This window comes from Anser brachyrhynchus (genome assembly GCF_964034855.1).
Source record: "Anser brachyrhynchus genome assembly, chromosome: 11".
In the NCBI taxonomy this organism is placed as follows: Eukaryota; Metazoa; Chordata; class Aves; order Anseriformes; family Anatidae; genus Anser; species Anser brachyrhynchus.
In genome coordinates, this window is record NC_137706.1 from 18644498 (window position 1) to 18666469 (window position 21972).

The 21972-nt window shown below is 40.3% G+C and overlaps 1 protein-coding gene across 9 annotated transcripts in view; it reads left to right on the forward strand.

Annotated features, from left to right (window-relative positions):
• MEF2A (myocyte enhancer factor 2A) overlaps positions 1-21972 on the forward strand; it is an 87994-nt gene that overhangs the window by 45835 nt on the left and 20187 nt on the right. For 5 of the 9 annotated variants that reach the window (XM_080607252.1, XM_080607254.1, XM_080607251.1 and 2 more), the window contains exons 4-6: positions 13160-13297; positions 16373-16592; positions 16717-16776. In XM_080607252.1, coding sequence (XP_080463378.1) covers positions 13160-13297; positions 16373-16592; positions 16717-16776 — 418 coding nt within the window. Of the gene's footprint in view, positions 1-12962; positions 13095-13159; positions 13298-16372; positions 16593-16716; positions 16777-21972 lie in introns of all 9 variants that reach the window. The other 4 variants (XM_080607256.1, XM_080607257.1, XM_080607253.1 and 1 more) reach the window with 2 other exon arrangements.

Sequence of the window (21972 nt, forward strand, 5' to 3'; positions counted from 1 at the left end):
TTGTGTCTAAACCAATGATTAAATTTAGTTTTATAGGGTTAAAAGAACTACATTTCATTTATCTCTTAACAAGAAGCCAGTGTGTTTTAGCATAAAAAATACAAAATCAGTGTGCACAGCTACTAACTTTCTTTCAGTGTCAGTGGTTGACTTAAAAACAGTAGCATTAGCTATTGTTTGTATTCTTACTGATTTAATTTTGTTGGTATTTACCATGTACCTTGATTTGAGACAGTCTTAAGAATAGCTGTGTTTACAAACCTTTACAAATTTTAAATAGAGGTCTTTTTAGACCTTCACAAATAAATTCAGAATATTCAGAGAAATTCCAGTTGTGAAGGTGACTCTTTTGTTTTTGTTTCCTGGCTGCTTTTGCAGTGTTTGAAGAATGTTTTTATTTTTGAAATATGTAGGGTGGGCGCACACAGTGCAGTTCCCCCACACTGCTCTCGAAATAGGCATCCAAGATCAGGTTCTGGGTTTGACTGTTCTGGTGACGTTGTGTTAAGTAGGATTGAAAATCACCTGCAAGAGAACCAGCAGCTTCTCACTACTCATTAGTGCTGGAGTTCATGCAGGCAATCACACTCAGACATAATTATCTACCTTGTATTATCAAGTTCTTCAGGCTGTGCTGTCTTATGCGTTGTGCAGCTCTTGTGCTGCTGCAGGGTTCGGTGTTTCCGAAGTTCTGTATCGCCAGTTAGAACAGCAGATTTTTACTTGGCGATTTTCAAAGCGGGGACCGTAGCATCTGTTACTCGAGAGACTGACTTTGGGCAAGCTGTGCATGCAAAGAGCAGATCTCAGAACAGTGCATCACCTGGAACTACAGTAAGGTAAATGACTATTCTTTCTGAAGATACTCTCGATTTGATTGTAGGGTTAACGCAGCCCCAGCTTTTGACTTTCAAGCTCAAGGGTATGACAGTTTGATCGTGTGTTCAGCTGTCAACCCTGCCAATCTGCCTGACTAACCACCTTGCAGAAGGGACAGCAGAAGTGTCAACATCTTGACCATGGGTGTTCATCAAACTGTTTTAGCACAAACCCTGAAAGAGGACAGAGAGGAGGGAGAGTGTCATTTATAGGATGCTTTACTGCTAGTTTCTTTTTGGAGCTCAGCATGTTGACATGCTGTGTTTCTGTTGAAGAAGCTTCTAACACATTGTTTTTGAACAGTTCAAATGTTTGGGCCTTTAGCTGATGGTGCTTCTGCAGAAGAGAGCTGGGGGAGTCTCTAGCCCTCCAAGACAAATTGATCTGGGTGTTCATTCTTTCCTATAACCTCCTACTCACAGATACCGAGATGTGGCTGTGATGAGAGAGTTGTTGTCATAAAATGGTGGTTGTGGTTTGCCCATGGTGTTTTACTGTGTTTTACTGAAAGTAGGGTTGCCCACCTAGGCTGTAAGATTCTTCACACTCATCTGAACAGAGGACTTGATGTTGATCCTTTCACCTCGTGTGTTTTGCTTAGTAATGTTTTTATCAGTTGAACAGAGGAAGTATTTGTGGTGGTAGTTGTTGTTGTACAGACCTATCAATCTGCTAACAGACCTTTTTTATATTGTTTTGTTCTTGTTCTTGAGAGTACTCGTAAGTTAATACACACAAAGTCTGTAATGGCTTTTCTGTGACTTACTAGTGATAGTTATGACATCTTGATAATGTCACATCACTGATCCAGTATTCCATGTGGAAGCTTGCATCTGTGTAATTTGTAGTAGAGACTATGGAATATAAGTTAAATCGCGATAGTGTGAATATTAACATTTAAATGATGCTTTTCTGGAATTACATCCATCAGTTACTTTCAACAGAAAGTGTTTAATGTCATTTTAATAAAAACTCCTAAGTTCATTGGGAAAATTATGAAGATATTTTAGATCCAAGTTCCTAAACATTGTCCTACTAAAAGTTCTAGCTGTACAAACTGATGGTATTTAAAGCTCCGCTCTTTTTTGCATTTACAATGCGATGCTTGCTGAGTATGGTGATTTAAAAAAAAAAAATCAAGTATGCCAGAGCCAGTCTTTGCCCAGTACTGACATTAATTATACAAGGAAGAATGAAGCTTACTCAGAGTTCGCTATCCCTGATTCCGATTCAGCCTTTTCTCTCTACCTCAGTAGATCCCATTTCTGCATCCATACCCCCCTCCCCCCCTTTCCAGGTTTGGTGGGCCCAGTCTTCAAAAGAGTTGCTTGGCTTTTGAGTAATTCACTCTAAGTGAATGCAAGGAAAGGCACGTTAAATATATTCCTTTGACACAGAACTGAGAAGTTCAGTATTCAGCATGAGTTATGAAATACTTCAGCTTTATGTGCCTTAAAAGCCTAGATTCTAATTAGTTTAGCTTAGGAAGAAAAGAAATACATCTGTTTGGTACCTTACTTAATTTGTAGAGAGGTTCGTTGCTTCCTGTTGTAAATATTTATCTCAGTTGGTATTTTCAAGTACCCGTTTCCTGTTTTATTCACCTTTATTGTTTTGCTGGCTTTTTGTAAACATCTTGCAGTAGTAGTATGAGCTGGGATAATGCTGCTAGATAATGCTCATGCACCTTGCCCCAGTACCACTAGTAAAGGTAAATGAAGCTGCTTCTGACGGACATTAACATAGCCAGTTGCCATAATCTTACATGTGAATGGCATTTGAATTATTTTATGAATACTTTAATTCTACCAAAAATATTTATTGGAAATAGATGCTATTTGAGTTCTAATTATTGTTCTCATAATATTAAGTTATCTTGAGCACCAAGCCTTTGAAATAGTTTCTGTTTTCCTTTCTACTTTTCAAGCTGTAAGGAGAAATTCAGGACGTGAACTGCTTGAAGCAGCAGTTTGACATTACTGCATAGGTCAGTTGGCTGTAAGAAGCCCATGGTTTGTGTATCATTGGGTTGTATGAGAGCTGGAAGATTTTTCTTAGCAAACCACTAAGCAAGTTTTGCAAGCAGAGTAGTAGATAATATTTTTCCTAAAGAATTCCTGAAAGACTCTGAAGTGAATTATGCAGCTGAGTTTGTTGCATTTGGAAACTTTCCATGTTCCATAGGACTTATCTGCAATATGGTGTTACTGAAAGGAGGCATTCAGTCAGGAACTGCCCTGCTGATGGGCTGCTTTAACCCCTGTAGGCATGCGGACAGGTATACATGGGAGGATGTGTATGTACATACGCATGCTGTCACTTGAGTGAGGATTGAAAGTAGCCCTTATGTACCATAAAATATAGGTAGACGTTCTCTGAACTTTCTTACAGATAGAACTGGATTCTGTTTGGTTCTACTCTGTTTTGTTGCAGACTGCATTACTTAAAAGGTCTATGGAATGCCTTTAATTTGTAAGTTAAGGAATAGTTTCTGCTTCCTGAAGGCTAGCATAGATCCTACTTTGTGTCTTTTGGTTTTAGTAAAAAGATTAAGATTGATTTAGACTGTCGATTTAGTACTCCTCAGTGGAAAAATTTAGTTGAAGGTACCTTCTGTAAAACAGGTAAAATGAAAACTTGCTCAGCAGTATATAATTTAATAATCTGTTATGGTGTTTAGAAAGTGAAACAAAGACAAATGCATCAAGTATCAGACTGAGACCCTAGCTTAGCTTTCCCAGAGGAAACAGTGTTATCAATACTAATGGATTACTAATCATTTTAAGCCTCAAGCACTTCATTTAGGAATGAGCAATCCAGCTGCTTCTGTAGGTGAGTAACTGCATTATAAAGTCCACAGTTCACTGAAAGTTTCTCAAAAATCGTAAACAGGATTTCAGAGCTTCCCTTCCTCACTGCTCCAGTGCATTGTGTAATATTCTGGTGGTGAGAGAGAGAAGAGTGGATTTTACAGCCTGTAAAATTGTTATTCAGTAATTGCTGGTGGTTTATCTATTTTAAAATAATATTTCACAGCAAAGATGTTTCAAACCAGAATTTAAGCTTCATACCATATCAAGTCTAAAAACCTTTTGTATGTGTTATTTTATATAAATGAGAGTTTGAATCCTGAGTGCCATCTTTATCGTATCTCGGAGGAATTTGACAGCTAGCTTTCATGTTTGGCAAGCTAAGGATACATGTTAAAATTTGCCAGATACTGGAAGTACTCCAACATTTGAAACAAGACCCTGTCTTTTCTTAGAGTGGAATATAACAAGGACACTGATAAAATTTCAAGTCTTGAACATTTTGCGTCTTTAAATGATGAATACCTTTGCCTAAAACTGAACATAGAGCATTGTCTAAAGAGCTCTCCCTCATGTTTTACAGCCTGTTGCTCTGCAGGCTTCTAATTTCTTGGTTTTTAAAACCCTGCGTAAAGTAATTAATCCTTAAAATATTTTTCCTAACATAATATTTGGCCAAGGAATTAAAATCATTGTAACAAACTTGAACATGGTGTGCTATACTCAGAATTGTTGATGTCTAGATATGTCTTGCATAATATCAATTATTTACTTTTGATATATTTTAAACTGTTATAATACTGCTACTGATTGAGTACAAGTACAGAAAATAGTATTTAAGCTGACTAAAAGTAGAGTGCATAAATTTTTCAGCTTTCACTTAGTATACATTATTTTAGTTGGGGAGCTTGCCAGAAAGATTGGTGAGGCCTTGTTTGTTAAAAAGTGGAGCTCTCCAAGTTGTTCAGCTTTTGGAAATGTCGGTCATAATCTAATTCAACTTCTTATGCATCACACTGAAGTTTAGAAGGCTGGGCACTACTGCCTTTTTTTTTTTTTTTTACTGTGCTGCTCTGGTATGTATGTATTTGGGGCTATAACTAGAATGTGAAATTGTAACGGATGGCAGAACAAAATGCAATTGAAAAGTGACTGCAGTACTGGAAAGAACAGCATTAGAGCTGAATTTGAGTAGCCTCCTAACACAAAGGAAAGGAAAACAGCTTTGTGATGAAATTTGCAAATGCTTACATAGTTGAAGTTGAGAATTTTAATAGATCCAGAGGAAAATTCACAGCGTCTGTAAACAATACACGAAATAATCCAGTACATGTAATTTCTTTTGTTAACAAGAGATTCTAACCCTTGGAGATCTGAAGAAAAACGGGTTGAGGCAGGATTGCACGGGGCAGCCTTTCTCTCTGGCAAGCCAAATGGCCTGGGGGAGCCAGCCCCAGAAAAGGGGCCCTCAGCCCCCCCAGCCCTCCTCCTTCCTCCACGTGAGGGCATCTTCCAGGCTGCTCCCAGCACAGCTGCCTTTGGGCCACTCGTGGTGGGCATCACAGAGGCTCGCTGAGGTCACAGTGGCCACCGCTGCCCCGCCTTTGCCCCGGGCCCTATAAAGCAGGCCCCCCTGCAGCTGGCCCGCCACTTGCTCAGCGACTCGGTCCTCTGAGAGCCAGCGCACGCGGCAGGAAGAAGGCTAGAGAAGGAGCAAGGCGAGCGGCAGCCCTCCTCGGTGTGAGGACAGCGAAGCGGTCTGAGGAAGCACCGAGAAGGATGGCAGCTAACGAGAGGAAGACGTGTCGTGGGCAGAGGGACGGCACCTCCGGCACAAAAGACACCAGTGCCCGGGGGAGGTCTGGTGCCCGGCCCACAGACAGATATCAGCGATATCATTGGCACCGCAGCGATGCGGGGAGCAGGCCGGCCCCTCAGACATCCAGCAGCAGGGGGCCTGGGCCTAACCAGCGGTGCAGTGGTGGTGTGGAGCGAAGGCGGGAGCGTGAGGCGGAGAGCCGTGGGGAGCAGAGGCGTGCCTACCGGCCAGAATACAGCGTGGGACCCAGCCACGGCCGGAAAACAGACGGCGGCGTCGAATCCATGCCTGGAAACGAGCCGGACAGCGGCGTGGGGCCTCAACGTGGCACTGGGCGACCCCCTGGTTCGGCACCGTGGCCAGAGAACATAGCTGCTGGGAGGCATCCCGTGTGGGCAGTCCCAGGCAAGGACTGGCTTGTCCTCCTGCCTGACACCGTGGAGCCCATGGAGGTGGATCCACAAGAAGAGGCGGAGGAGCCCATGGAAGTGGATCCACCTCGGCCACATCAGACCTGGGACTACCCCGGCAAGTCTTTGCTCTGCGCCATCAGAGCACACCAACGGCTTCTCAGCAGGGCCCGGTGAGCTCCCTACTCGTCGTCGCTCAGGCTCCATCGCAAGCATTAGCTTGGAGCCACCAAACACCTGGCAATAAAGAACTCTTGCCAATTCTCGGGGGTTGTGTGAGTGCTTCTTTCCCATCTGCCAGCCCTTGTGCGAGAGGTGGCAGCCCTTCTGCACAGAGCCTTGAGGAAGAGCACAAGGGAGGACCCAGCTCCCTTTGGGCTGCTGCGCTGGGGTGACAGGAGGAGTCCCCAGGGGCCACCATGTGCCTTTAACATTTGTTAAAATAGACCGAGGGGTGAAAATAGTAGCATGTAAGCGATTATAGGTGGCTAATTTCTTATATTAAGAGTGAGTTTCTGTATCTGAGTAATTGGTAACGACAGCCATGGAGAAGGCTGAGGTACTCAGCAACTTCTTTGCCTCCGTCTGCACTGGTAGACGGGCTTCCCACGTCTTTCATTTCCCTGAACCCACAGATGGAGGCTGGGGGATCAAAGTCCCACCCACTGTAAGTGAAGAGCACGTTCGAGACCACCTGATGAATCTAAACAGGTACAAGTCCGTGGGACCTGATGGCATGCATCCCAGGGTCCTGAGGGAACTGGCTGATGGAGTTGCCAAGCCTCTCTCCATCATAGCTGAAAAGTCCTGGCAGTCGGGCGATGTCCGTGGTGAGTGGAAAAATGGAAACGTCATGCCCCTACTCTTCAACAATTAAAACAAAGAGTTGGACAAAGAGCACTACTCTTCAACAGTTAAAACAATTAGGACACATTCCTTCTTAGAAAGAGCGGTCAGGCATTAGGACAGGTTGCCCAGGGAATTGGTGGAGTCACCGTCCCTGGGGGTGTTCAAGGAAAGGTTGGATGTGGTGCTTGGGGACATGGCTTAGTGGGTGACGTTGGTGGTAGGGGAATGGTTGGACCAGATGATCTTGAAGGTCTTTTCCAACCTTAATTTTTCTATGCTTCTGTGATTCTAAAATTTTTTAAAAATAGAAATTAAAGCCTACAGAGACTGTGTTGATGAACTTCACATGCTAAACAGTTACTGAGTTGAATTAAGTATTTTTCTCTGGCTGCTCACTTTGCTGCACTTAAGGTTCCCTCCTGCTTTTATTTTAGAGAGTGGCAAAATTTCTATATCCAGTATTTCTGGGTCAAGCCTTGAATTTGTGGAGCCATGCTGTTACCTGGGAGAAAAACGAAACAATGCTACTTCTGAAGCCAAGTGACCTGCAGGAAGTTTAAAAACTATAAATACGTTTCCAGTGACTAAAAATACTCCTCATAGTAGGGGAGAAACGGTGATATGTAAAGGGTGATACACAGCAGTATTGTTCAGGGTGAGAGGAGTGAAATAGTTTGTGTTATCAAAGAAGAAATTCAGCCTGGTTTTAGGCTCAACTCCTTCGCAGTAGCATGTAATACGAAGCAAATAACAAGGCAGTTGTCATGCTTTCAGCTTGCCGTTTTGCTGTATGTAAAGTCTGTAGTGGTGCATGTTGTTCTCGCCAGCCCAGCTCTCCCTGCTGCGGGAAGGTGAACTGCACGAAAGGAATATGCCTTTTTGTTTTTCTTTCTGATGTTTCACATAATAAGAATGAAAACTGGGTGGGAATCCGGTGCTGTGACCGTGTCTTTTTTCTTCTTCCTTTTGTGTATGAATATCTCAGAAAAAAAGTGGGGCTTTTTAGTAGGTTGTTGTTACCAGTGATGGGTTTGGACAGTGGTTTGCAGCTGCCAGAGAGGACAGGCTATCCCCTCTGCCTACTTCGCATCTTTGGTGCTCAGCCCGTTTATTCCTGCTATGACAACTGAAAACAAACCTACCAAAAATAAGTTAGAGAATGGCCAAGGAGAACTCTCCATTGTTTTAGTGAAGGAGAAGATGGGTCACTGCAGGCTCAAACAGATGTCAGAGCTGGCTTAAGACTTTTATATCTAGGATCATGGCCTTTCTGTGGCAGTAAGTTGTTCTGTCACCTTGTCAAACTGCACCCACAGACATTTCAGCAGTTCCCTTAAAGCACGGGAAGTGCCTTTAAAGCATGGATCTCTATAATCTGCAGAGATGGAGTGAGGGACTGATCCTGAAGGCTACGGTACAGCTGAATAGCTCAGTTATCCTCAGTTCTCTATTTTACTTTTTTGATGTTCTTGAACAGTGATAGGAAAAGCTTTATTGCAATGTGGGCTGACGTTACTGGTTTCTGCATTTTATTGGTGTGAGGTTGCAGCTTCAGTCTTTTACCTCTGGATCTCCTGGTTCTTCCCATCACAGATGACAGTGGTGCTCAGTCCTATCCTTCCTGCACAGAAGCTGAGTGCTGACAATTGCATCGTGAATAAGGAGCCTTTGGACTTCGATGCAAGTGACAGCAGTGCCTTCTCCCTCCCTGCTATTGCACAGCAGCTCTCTCTGGAGCATCAGGGAACTGTAATCCTTTTTGATAACCATGGTGTTGATGCTTACTGAAGCAGCAGTGATATTTACAAGTGTACTAGTGGAGCCTCTTCCATTACTTCATGCCTGAGGAATACTTAACACTTAGAGAATTACATTTTTTAATCAAGTGTTTACTCCAACTTTGTGCTGCTTCACATCTTTTCCATGCTTGTACTGAAATGGCATAAACAGAACTAGCCATTATTTTTATTTGAAAGGTTTGCCTTTTCCAAAGGAAATCAGTTTTTCATTTTAATCTTAGTAAAAACTTTGGAAATGTTTTTTCCTCATGGTTTGGGATGAAACACCAGCAAAAATTCTGTTTGGCCAGCTCCAACAGTAAATACAAAAATGGAGCAACAAACATTTCCTTTCTGTAGTATTAGTAGACTACCAGAAACCTAACAGTGAAAACTTTTTTGAATGAACTTTTTTATTTTGCATTAGTAACGCTTTTTGAGTTTCAGGTCCTCCTACTTATGTCCTTTAAGGCAAAAAAAGACTTCCTGAGGTGACAATTAACATAACCAACTTCTCTGCAGTTTTGCCAGCGGAACTGGTGAGGAGCCCAGATCACTGCTATCAGAAGTCTTGGCCCTTTCACCACAGTTCGGGTGGAGAGCACAAAACATGCCGCCTGTGCTTTTTGACCATCAGCAACTCTTCCTTTCACAGTCGGACATAAAAACCATTACCTTCATGGCGAAGGAGGACGGTTAGGTGTTGCCATTTGACTTTCTGCTAGCAGTAATCTGTACCTGTCAGTTCGGTTTCTGCTTTCTAGCCCTGCTGATGACCTGCAGATACTGAGCCGGTGTAAGCTTCTGTGACAGGAGATGGTTACCCTGTGACGGCCGAGTGTCGTCTGTGCACCCCCAGGGGTCACAGCAGAAATAACTGGTGTTTTTGTACGCCTTGCAGTGCGGTTTAAGTAATGTGTTGACTTGTAGAGAGAAGCTAATTATGTTTTGTTGTTGTTTTGCAGGGAGCCCTTCTGTTCCTTAGATGCTTCTTGCAGAGGCATGATTCTTCCTTTAAACTAACAAAAAGCAGTGCAATTAAAATTTCTTTGTGGGGGTGGGAGGGGTTAGGAGAACAGTGGGGCTCTTGTGCTGTGTGCTTGAATATAGTGTTTAAGCCTTTCTTTGCTAGTCCAACCTTTCTCATACAACGCCTGCTAAGCTCTGCCTTTTAAAAAATCAATATAAAACTAATAATTATTACATTTGCATATCTCTGTTTTACACAGTGGAACAAAAGCAGCTTAAAACTTCTAGGTCGTTCTGCAGTACCTCTACTACCGCGGCTGCCTGTTGCATTTGTATCGTGACTTCATATGTAACACAACTATGTTGTGTTGTTTGCTTTATTTATTTATTTTTTTAAGACTTCATACCTGCCTCGTTTCCTCTTAAACGCTTACTTTGTGTGTTTTTCTGAGGAAAAATCAAAGCTTTTCCCGCATCCGTTAGTTCATGTAGTCTGACATCAAAGCTGCAGAATCTCAGTCACTGAGGGCATAGCGTAGTGTGTTGGCAAACATGTTGGAACAATTTCCAGTAATTTTGGACAAGTCTTAAAGGAAGTAGAAAGTAATGCAACTTAACTCCAAGGGCTGCGCATTCCTCTAACTGATCTGCAAAATAAGGCTTAACACCGGAGGGTAATTGCAGTGAGCGTTCAGTAGGAAGAAAATTTATGTTCTATTTTATTGTGTCTGATTTTACTCTTAAAAAAAGTCTGCCGCATCACAGCAGAGAAATAAAACTCTTTGCTATGGCAATATTCCTGTCTCACTAGCTTGTATCCCCCCCCCACGATTTCTTTTATCCGCAGAGTTGGTAAAATTTCAATCCTCACGATGATGACATCCTGGAAATAGCTCAGGTAGGGCGGGTTGTTTGCGTTCACTGGAGAAACGACAAACCTGAGCTACCGCGCCGAGGGAGGGTGGAGGCGGCACTCGCCTGTGGAATTTGGCTCCCCTGGCCCGCGGCCCCGGGCTCTTGGGGCAGAAGCTGTGGCTGGGCTGTGTCGCGCAGGCTTCGCCTGGCCCTGCGAACAGATGACAGCATTCCCCTCGCTCGTACAGCCGCGGAGCCGAAATGCTTGGCTGTGGTGTTCCTGGGCTGTGATAAAGTAGGCAGTCTTTTTATGGTTAGGTCCTCAAAGCGACAGTTCGTGTTTTAGCGATAAGGAGACAGAGCTTTGGCTATCGGGCCCAGACTTATTATCTGTAACAGCAAACCCTGGCTTAAATCCTGCCACAATGACAGGAACCCCATCTGGAGTGAGGGTTTCCAGAATCGTAATCAGGAGACACTGAGGCATTTTCCTTCCTCATGAGTCAAAGCAAAGTTAACCCCATTGTTAGCGAAAATAAAAATAACCAATTGCCAGGAGGAAGGATGCATTTTTACATTTAACTGAATGCGTTCCTTTGGATTAGAGCTGCGAGTAGGATTTTTATAGGGTCGGCAGCGTTGCATGTAGGTTTTCACTCGGTTGTTTTTTAGAGGGGGGAACTAACAAAACCCTTATGTTGTGATACTTAAAATGGCCCTAACGTTTTTATCCAGGGATGTGAAGTCGACTGAAGTACCATGCTATGTGTGCTGTGTGTTTCTTGCAAGATCTTTCCATATAATGTCCAAATCACGCCTCGAGCTCTACGCGAGGACCTACTGGGATTCTATTTAGAGTTCTCTGGGCTGCGGGGGTTAAGTGCGATGCAGATTACCCCGTGTTAACATTTTCCCTACTGATAGCAAAGTGTAGCAGGCTGGCAGCCTGACTTGGTAGGAAGGGCTGGGAGGGAGACGGGGCCCCGACCTTGAGCGGCCGGCCCTTGTATGGCCACAGCCGGATCGGTGCCCAGGGGATTGGCTGCAGGGGCGCCCGCGGTGCCTTGGCAGGTGCTGGGGGAGCTCCACCTGCTCGCCCCACGTGCTGCCGCGCTCGAGCGGTGGCGTTGTCGTGGGGCTCCAGAGGCTGCGTGGGATACGCCGAGCCAGCCAAGAAACTTGAGAAGGAGTTAGGGCTTAGGGTGACCTGTGATATTAAAGGATTTCAGAGAGCGTAACTGGATTTAGGGACCACTTTAAAGCTGAAGTAGGACTGGGCAGGGTTTTGCACAGATAGGAGCAGTAAGAAAGTTTTGTGTGTTTGTACTAGAAATTAAAGATAGCACTTGAGCAAAAAATGCTGATGGTTGCTTTAGTTGAAACTAAAACTGGTTTTTGTTTTTTTCTAAGATTCAGTATGTTATGGAAACATAGCTTCTACAGGAAAATGAATGGAATTTCTTTATGGTGCTGGGAATGTCAGCTTACGCATTGCGATTCTTTGGGGTCTCCTAGTGCAAAGTTCATAGAATTTAGCTTATCAGCAAAAGGACCCTACCCCTGTGCCTGTGTAGTCCCACTGCTGCCTTATATACTGCTAACGTGGACTTGCTGAAAAATTTAGATTGCTTTCCTCTTGAAACTTCTATTAAAACATTTAAGATTTTTCTGTGGGTAGCATTCGAAATATTATTTTGTTGAAAATGAATGCTTAGAAATTTCTGATGGCATAATAGGATGAAAAAGACAGAAAGGAATACAAATGTTATTTAATTGTTTGGCCCCAAAACCTGCAGCTTCACATCCTTTCTCAGCAGCTTCTTTGCAATGACTGCATTGTAGACAAGTTCTGTTTCGAGGGGATGTTGATGTGAGTTCTCCATCAGAAAACAGGAAGTACCCCACAAAGCAGTTGCATCAAGTTAGAGTGAAGGAGTCTGAAAAAGCTTATATTTAGCAAACTAAGTCATTTTGGAGCAGGATTATGTCATTTCTTTTTATACTTTTTTTCAGTTCTTGTTACCATGCAGGATGACTGCAGTGCAGGAAAATCCTGCCTTTGTAAACCACCGAGACCGAGCGTTACATATATTAATGTCATGCAGTAACTAAATTCAAGTGAAAAAAAAATAGCAATTGTATCTGTGAGGTTGAACTATATGCTCTTTAAAATGTGAATATTACAATTGGGATGTGAAAATCAATTCATTAAAGATCCAGCAAACACTAAGATGGTTTTTAATTACTGGTGAGGACTTTAACTTCCTTCCTGTAGGCTCGAATGTTCCTTGTATGTCAAGCAACTGTACTCTATCAGCCAGTGTCTAAAGCGGTTTTTGCAGAGAACACCGGCGAGATGAAGTGGTTTTAGGTTAAAGCTACCCATGAGATGGCACCTTGGGAGAGTCCGTGCCTCTGAATGAATCTTTTCTGTTGGTGTATTATGCCACTATTTTGAAAGACTAAGCTTGTCTATTGAGTTTTGTCTGTGAAAATTTCGTGTAGTTTCAGTGGCTCTAAATGATTCAGTAGTATACAAAAGATCTTGGCAAGTTAGTATGATTTGTATGTGAATTTTCCAATTGTATTTCAGACCTTAAGAAAGAAAGGCCTTAATGGTTGTGAGAGCCCTGATGCTGACGATTACTTTGAGCACAGTCCACTATCGGAGGACAGATTCAGCAAACTAAATGAAGATAGTGATTTTATTTTCAAGCGAGGCCCTGTAAGTACTTTTATTTTATCTCTACTTTTTATTTGTTGATCCTTTTTATTAACTTCATTATTTAGGCTCTGAACAAGAAGGAACACAGAGGGTGCGACAGCCCGGACCCTGACACTTCATATGTGCTCACGCCACATACAGAAGAAAAATATAAAAAAATTAATGAAGAGTTTGATAATATGATGCGGAATCATAAAATCGCAGTGAGTACTTAAGTATGGTTTGTGCTTCTATTACATGCATGAGAATTTTCACAGATGTTGCTTACAGCTGTAAAGTGTATTGGTTTGAGAAGGGAACGCATATTTTTGTGAGGGAAAAAATGAAGTATTTATACTTGACCTTGTTAATTACATTTTATCTTAAGAAATAAAGAAGAAATTGTATTTCTAGCTTCTCATTTACGCTCACAGATTTTTACATACCTTGTCAACATGAGGTAACACTTCCAAATTTCAGGAACTTAGCTGTGTTGCCTGATTCTGCCTAAAATATTTTGTAAAGATAGATTTTATTCTGGGGTGTAGATTAGTTTATTTATGTCTTATAGCCCTTTTTCTGTCTGATCAAGACTTTACAATATGTTACAAGCAGACAAATAGAGTTGTACAGTTGTACAATATTGTTATTAAATCAGTGGAGCTTATTTTGCTGAATACTGGATTTAGAAGGGTATTTAGTTGTTTAAAGATGAAGATTAGTGCACAATGGGATCCTCAAAAAGATTAGTATTGTCTTGAAATTGCAACAGAGAACTTTCTTGCACACTGAAAGATCTTTTGAAAATTTTGTAAAGTGTCTAACCCATTTGTAGGCATAACTCAATTACTTTGGAAGGATATAATCTCCTATTCCATAGTGTGATCAGGGCATCATTTTTCATTTTAGTGTTATCTAATTAAAAAATGAGCCTTGTCATTGTCTGAACCCCATGTGTTTACTGGACAGATTGTTCATGTTCTCCTGAGTTTCATACCTCCCCTTCAATTTTGGGGTCAAAGACAAAAGGAAGACTTAGTGCAGGAGGACTTTTAGGTGAGATTTACTTGGGGATAACAGTAGTGTAAAAGTCAAATGTTCTTCGTGGAAATGTACACGATGAGTATTATAGGTGAATTATTTTCTAAGAAAACTATATGGGGTTCTGCCACTGCCTTTGAATTTTTAAACGTTGCAAATCTTGTAGCAATTAAAATAAATGGACTGGCTACATTAATTGGCACAGACCCTGGGGTAATTGAATAGCGTGTCCCTAAATGACTTGCTGATAGTGAAAATGATTTCATTGTTCACAGGAATAAGACCATCTCTGTGAAATTAACAGCAAACTGGCAGTCATGACACCTAGCACCAGTTCTTTTAGCAAGTTCTTTATGCTTGAATGCAGTCAGTACCTCTTATTTGCACTTTGTTTTGAAGCTTTTGATACCCAACACTTCTGTGTTGAGACATCTTTAGGCCTCATCCCTCGGTGTGGTACAGATGAATTGCTCTCCCGTGATTTTTGGTGGTCCTCGTGAGCAGCCCAAATTCTCCATGTGGATATCAATATAAATAAAAAGGGGAATGTTATTTTTTTAGTTCTGTAGTTCTGTGTTTGTAGTTTAAATTGCACCTGTTATGGTTCTGGTTCCAGTACTTATGGGTCTTCTATAAGGATGTGGTTTCTTTTATTCTAGTGCAGTATTACTGTCAAAGGATAGGAATGAGGCAAAGCATGAAGAATTCAGTCATCCTAAATGCGTACCATAGATGGGCAGATGCAGCCCTTACTGTAAGGTGTGGGGGGAAGCTGTCATTTATAGCTTCTACATTGAGAAACCTATAGAAAAATGTTCCAACTGTTAACTTCTATGCATTGTTTTAAGCATACTTCAACTATTCGAGTTTAGTTTGAGTTACTTAACAGCATGCTGTGTAAAAACATCCATTTTATAGATATTAAACAGTTTCTTAAAGTAGTTTCCCATGAAGACAGGTATCAGCACAGCTTGCCATTAGTTAGATACTGTGAATGATTTGCCACCGTTCCGTTGCTGTGCTTTACTTTTTGTTTCTATCTGTGCCAAAAATTGGTAATTCTGAAGAATGCTTCAGTATGGACACTGCCATTAGTTCTCACTAGTAAGAGATTTTGTTTCTTGTGTCAAATAAGTTGTGCTTTTTTCATTAGTGTAGTTTCTGTTGTATTTCAGATGTTTGCAAAACTGTCATTCAGAAGTATCACTCTGAAGTAAATTTGAAGCTGCACATGACGAAGTATATATTGATAAATATATTTGCTGGGTCATGAATGTTTGTCATCTACATGACCTCTAAATCTGAACTATTATCTCTGTCAACAAATTCTACTGATTTTTTTATTTATCCTTAACGTGTACCTGTCATGGTTTTGTTTCAAGTTATTCTGAGAGTTGTGAAGGAAAATAGTCGCTTTTGTTTCAGAAACACATCACTGTCAAAGGATAGGAATGAGACAAAGGCCAAAGAAGTTAGTCATAACCAAATGAGTGCCATAGATGGGCAGGCATTTAAGCTTTTGATTCAAATACTTGTTGAATAACAAACATATATACTTGAGAAAAATAGTTGCCTTTTGAATAATGCTGTAAAAATTAGAATAAAAAGTTTTGCAAAAAAGATGATATTATTAAAGCAGGGATTTGCGGAACAGCTCAGAGTAACACCAATTGAAATGGCTAAATTATTGAAGTTCGTAAATTTCTAAAGATTTGTTTACGTTTTTAGTGTGTTGAAAAAACTTTGAGATAAGCAAAATTTTGGCAAGGTTATTAATAGAAAATGTTATTACTAACTATCCTTTTTTGTCTTAAAACTGACTATTTTATGATGTGCATGTTTATGCTTACATTTTGAAGATGTAACAGTTTGTTAATTTGTCAACATATTTATCTTGTTGTGGCTTTATAATAATCTAAATTAACTGATGAATTTGTTGTATTTTTGAGCTATATGAATATCTTCAGGTGGTTGTATGTGAACTTCCTCTTGGTATTTTTAAGTTTATGAGTAATTCTTCTGGAACTGTATTTATATGACGTATGAATGATATTTCAACACCAGAATCCACAACAAATGGATGTTTTAAAATTGTATGATTAATGAATTAGATTTTCAAAACTAACATAATTAACTTTTATTTTTTACTTCAGTAATTCTTGGCAAACTTCTCGTGTATTTTAATAATGTGTTCTTTCTGCGAATATGGTTAATGCTAACATTGTCGTCCTTTGTGTTCCTCATCTCCTTTCCTTCAGCCTGGCTTGCCTGCTCAGAACTTCTCGATGTCGGTTACGGTTCCAGTGTCCAATCCCAACACTTTAACCTACAGTAACCCAGGGAGTTCCCTCGTATCCCCATCGTTGGCAGCCAGTTCATCCTTAACAGACACGACCATGCTCTCCCCACCTCAGACCACCCTGCATCGGAACGTATCACCTGGGGCTCCTCAGAGACCACCGAGTACTGGCAATGCAGGTGGGATTTGTGCTTACCTTTTTTACCCTATTTTTATGTTTTGTTTAAAACAACCAGCCAACACCTACAAACAATAACAAGTTTCTAATGTATCAATGCATTTTCTTTTTTAAATTATTATTAGGTGCAATGCTGGGGACAACTGACCTCACAGTGCCAAATGGAGCTGGTACCAGTCCAGTTGGTAAGTGCAATATCATGTCTGTGTTGAAAAATAGTATTGTGGTTTCAGTTTGTACAGTTACTTGAAAGCGATTTTTTATTTTGACTCCATCGAAAAAGTGCTTTTGGAAGTACAAAGGTCATACTTTTTTAATTGCCTTGTAATTGTTGAGTCTTGTAAATTCTTATCAGGCATTTAACTTTCTACTGCCATGCCCCTTCCACTGCAGTAACATTTGTATTTTCTACTTTAGTGGTTTTCAGTAGCTTGCTGCTCTTGCTTTTGTGTTTCTCTGCAAGTGTAATTAAAGCACTCTAGAGAGTTCTTATATTCCCCGTTTTTTCCCTTTACATGAAATTCTCTATGCTTACTAAACTATCACAATAAAGACAACTGAGCTGTTTTCTCAGCTTCAGTTTTCTGAAGATCTGGATGTTCAGTACTGGTTCTGGTGCCAATCAAAATAAAGAAAATACTGACTATATTGTTTACATTTCCATGTGTATCTTGCTAACTATTTTCTAGCAGTTATACAAAGAAAGGAATAAAGCTTGGAAGATGATAGCTAGGCTCTGTCTTAATTTTGAAAGGTGTTCAGAACAAATTAGAGACCTTGCCAAAAAATCAAATTGACAATATTTTTTGGTCTTTGGTAAATTGATATGATAGCACTTTTCCAGGTAAATAATATTTTTGTCTCATGTAAACAAAATTTAATATTCTGATAGAGAACAGGCAGATCTGAATTTTATCATGCCTCAGGAAGACAAATGATACTTCACACACCACCCTCATATTGCTTTGATTCCTTGAGATGTCTTGATAACTGAGGATTGATTTTGGAAATGTGCATAACTCTCCTTGGTAAATGTTCATGGCAAGGAATTAGAGAAGCAACTCTTGACCTTTCAGTATTTGCCCATTGGTTACTTAATGTAGCAACTGGGAACAGGTTCTTTGAAGATAAACTCCATTGATTGAATTTATGAATAAAAAATGTTGCAACTACCAGGCTGAAAGCACAGCATTGACTTTCTATTCCTTATCCATTCCTTGGCTATGTGCAGCAAATAAATATTTACGTGTGTCTTCCATTGGGTAAGCAAGATTTTGAATGGAGGAAACTTCCTCAGTAAAAAAAAATTGACTATTTTTAGAAACTGTGGAGGTCAGATGTGGATTTCTATAGTATTTCTCAAGTCAGAGTAAATAAACTTATTATCAAGACATTTCAGTCATCTTTTCCAAAATCAAGCTTTAGTAACAGCAGCTTCATGTTTATGACTCTACCTATCAGTAAGAAAATAAAACAGTTGTTTACAGCACTTGCTTTAGAATATTAAACTGGAGAAATACCCAGTTAGAGCAGCTTGGTGAACATAATTTAATGCAGTAGAAATGTTTTCCTTCTTACATTTATTAATAGTTTATGTGAAAAGTCAAAATGCATCGCTTATCTCTTGCTTTCCAGAACATCACACCTAAAATGTTACACACATACCCACTCATTTCTAAAAAGATTTTCATTCAAATAAGAGCTGTGGCTATATAAGAACAGTGGAAGATCTATAAGAAGTACCTCTAGCAAAACCCATATACCTAGTTAACACCACAGTACAGAGTTAGAGAGTACCCTAAGTTTTTAGAGCTCTGCAGTCCACTAGGGTATGGCATGGCTTCTTTCAAATATTGCCAGCTGCACAGTAACCTTCTCAGTTGCAACCAAAATTAAGAAACCATGCATAAACAGACTGAGTCAACCTGCTAACCTGTCAATTTCAGTGTGGCAGCTGCTAATGAATTGTGTACATCAAGTTGATGTCTGCAGAAAACAATGGTTTTAATTTGTTGCTACATTTACTGCAGAATTCACTTTCAACAAAATATATCTCATTTTTTTAGCCCTGTCTGTTCTCTTATACTTTTCAAGAATGGAGAATTCTCCTATGGATATAGTTGTGAAAGGTCATGTGTTCATTTTGCAGCTCTCTAAAGGAGAGGTGTCAAAGATGAAGATGGAGTACCTGCAATCTAGATGTAAAAATACCCGTATTTTCAGATATACAAAGCAAAAACCCAGCTTTTACCATTACGAGGTTCTGAGCATTTGAGATTTTGTTCTCTTTTTCATCTGAAACATACTTATACCCTTTAATCTCCTGGTGAGAAACAAGTAGAGGTTATCTTGGGACCTAGTTCAAGCAACAACGTTGCATAAAATGGCTCATTTAATTCATATGAGTCTTTTTTGTTTTCCTCATGTCCTGTGTAACTTGGTTGGAATAGATAGGATTTGCTTTAACAGTCAATCTGCCAACAACAGCTTTTCTGTGGAAAATAGCTTTTTCTGATGAGTAAAAATATCTGCGTGTTGTAGCAAAGATTGGTAGATGGCTTTTTATGTTTAGAACAGAAAATTTTGTGATCATTTTACAATACTGAGAGCTTATTTCACATGCAGCTGTCATAACTCTGAAAAAGCTTTTCTTTTATAATTTTTTATAAAAAGTTAAACCACCACATGAAAACTTCAGCAGATTTTTTTCACTTAGCAAATGTATCAGTTTTGAGAGAGAGAAAATGTTCTACGTTTGTCTTTGCTTTTGAGCTAATTCATTTTTTTCTGTTAATTAGATATTTTGGAGCTAGAATTTTCATGATGCTGTTGTCCATGATCAGTGTTAATTAACCCTGTTCAGTTTGTGATGGGCATCTAATATACTTAAACAATCCAGTATCCCCAGCGTGTGTACAGTTTGCTATTTGTTATCAAGATCATCATGGTTTGAATGCATGCTGCATGGCTTTATTATTCCTTTCCAAAGGGTGTGGATTCTGTTACCCACGCACACCATCACTTGCTCTGAATAACCAAATACAAGGGAGAGATTCTTTGACTTTGAAAGGATACTTGATGGACAGATCACCTTCAAATTTGTCACAAGGAGGTCTGCTTCACTATGTTGCAGTAGATTTGGTGGTATTTGTCAATGAAGTGCACTGTCACTGAAGCTGTCCCGTTCTTGATAACTCTAAAAATTGGAAAGGCTTAAAAGGAGTACCATTGTTAACCAATTTCTACTTTTGCTCCAATGCCTTTTTCATATGGTGTTGAGTGAGATCCATGCAAAAGACCTGAGCTGCCACTTGGGACTGTGGCCTTTATTGCTAAGGTTTCATGAAAAACACAAACCCTGAGACCTTTGAACTGTGGTGAGCTCCTAAAGTACTTCCCAGTCCTCGGTGACTTTGAAGGAACTGTTGAGAGAGTCTTTATAGTCTTGCAGGGACACAATATAATCTGTCTGTAAGTCTCTTTGTCAGTGAAGTAGCCCTTCTAATCAGTAATGCAGCGTACGGACCCTGTTCATCTAGGAAATTCTTTCCTCTTTCGATTTTGTCATCAGAAAGAATGGATAAGAAAGATACAGTTGTCTTGAATACTGAATTTCTCCTCTTCATTCTGGATCCACGTCTTCTGTAATATCCTCACTAATCTTCAGGTTCTGAGAATGTGAAGTAACTTCATGTGTATTGAATTTCTTTGGACTAGAGCTGACGGATATAACTGCTTGAACAACTGTGTCTTGTGAGCTACTGGATCCCTACTAAGAGCCGATCTAGATCATGTGTCATCTTTTACCATGATACCATGACATCAGGAAGAATTACGCGGAGGTGCATTAACAGCTTGCTTGCAACTGTTAACCTGCCTTGTGCATTTCCAGAAAGGGATCGAGATGGGACTGTGAAAAGACCACACCGGTAAATGGTTCGTTTTATCTTGAGGGCTTGTCTGATTGGGAGACATTTTCTACATGCCTAAGGATGAAACGATCTTTCAGATTGGTCTTTCACAAGTCTGGTAAGCAAAACAGCTAACAATATGCGGCAGTTCCCAAAAGGCTTCAATTAACAAAACATCTTTCTTCGCATACCTTTCTCTTCATGTTGTTTTGCTTCTTAAATGAAAGAGAGCACCTTATGAGAAGTATACGACTAACTACAAAAAAACTACCTCTTGCAGGAGTTTTGCTTAAAATTGGATTGATGCTACCAAAGGCTTCCTGAAGGAATCACTTCCTTCACCCTCTGCCCCACACCCAAACTCACCATTTTGTATCATCTGTGTCAGATAAACAGCTTAGCACCGTTGTGCCCTAGGAAAGCAGCTGTAAACCTTGAGCAAACTCCTGCTTAAGGTTGTACCTGTGGTACTACTTGTCTGCTGTACTTACTCTGTAGTGTGACAGGTAGTATCTGTCAGAGGTAGTCTTTCATTTGACACAGTTCCTCACTTCATAGCTTGTATTGATGTTCAAGTGATCCAAAATGTAGTGGACAAAGGTTCTTGCTCTGTAGTCTCAGTAGTGTTGGCATAATGTTTTGCCTTGCTCTGATGTTCAGGGTTACCCAGGTAAATACAAGTCAGTGTTTCACTCTTCTCTAAGGAAGAAGTTGAAGGATGCCTGAACAACACTGAGAGCAGCCTGTTCACCCTTGCACCTTACAGCTTCCAAGCTCTCCTCGAGGAAGACTACTGAAAGTGGACTGCAGACCAGCTGGTTCGCTGAACCCTTCTCCTTTGCTAGATGCAGACCCAGTTGTCAGCACATTTAAAAAAAAAAAAAAAATTTGATCCGTCCATCGTCCTCTGATTAGATGTGCTCATGAGAAATGATGGGCTAATATTGACATGGAAAATAAGCTGGTAGAGGAAAGCATTTGAGTTTTTCTAATTGTAGCAAAATATTCTTGGAAACAACACATCAGCATGTGATCACTTCAGCCTCTGAACCACATCTAGATTTTTTTGTTAAAATTTCACATTGCCTTGTCATAGTTTCTGATTTACGAAGAGGTACATGGGATCTGGTTAGAATCAGCTACTTGTATAATGTCAGCTTGCCCAGGATACCACATCACACATCTTCTGAACATATCACTTCTGTTCTCCATAATATTTAGATGCAAAAGCATTCTGCTTTTGTTTTAATTTTGCTACTGCATTCTGAATAATAACCCTCATCTTGAAGAAGGCTGATCTAAATGTCAGCATTGCTGAAAATTCTCTTATCCTTCCATGTAACCTAAGGAAAAAAAATTCCAGGAACCTTGAAAACGAGTCTTCTAAAACTTTTTTTCAGTTTTGTGACATTTCCATGTGTTGTTTTTTTGCTGTATTTTATTATCTAAAATACTGCCTTTAGAAGTATA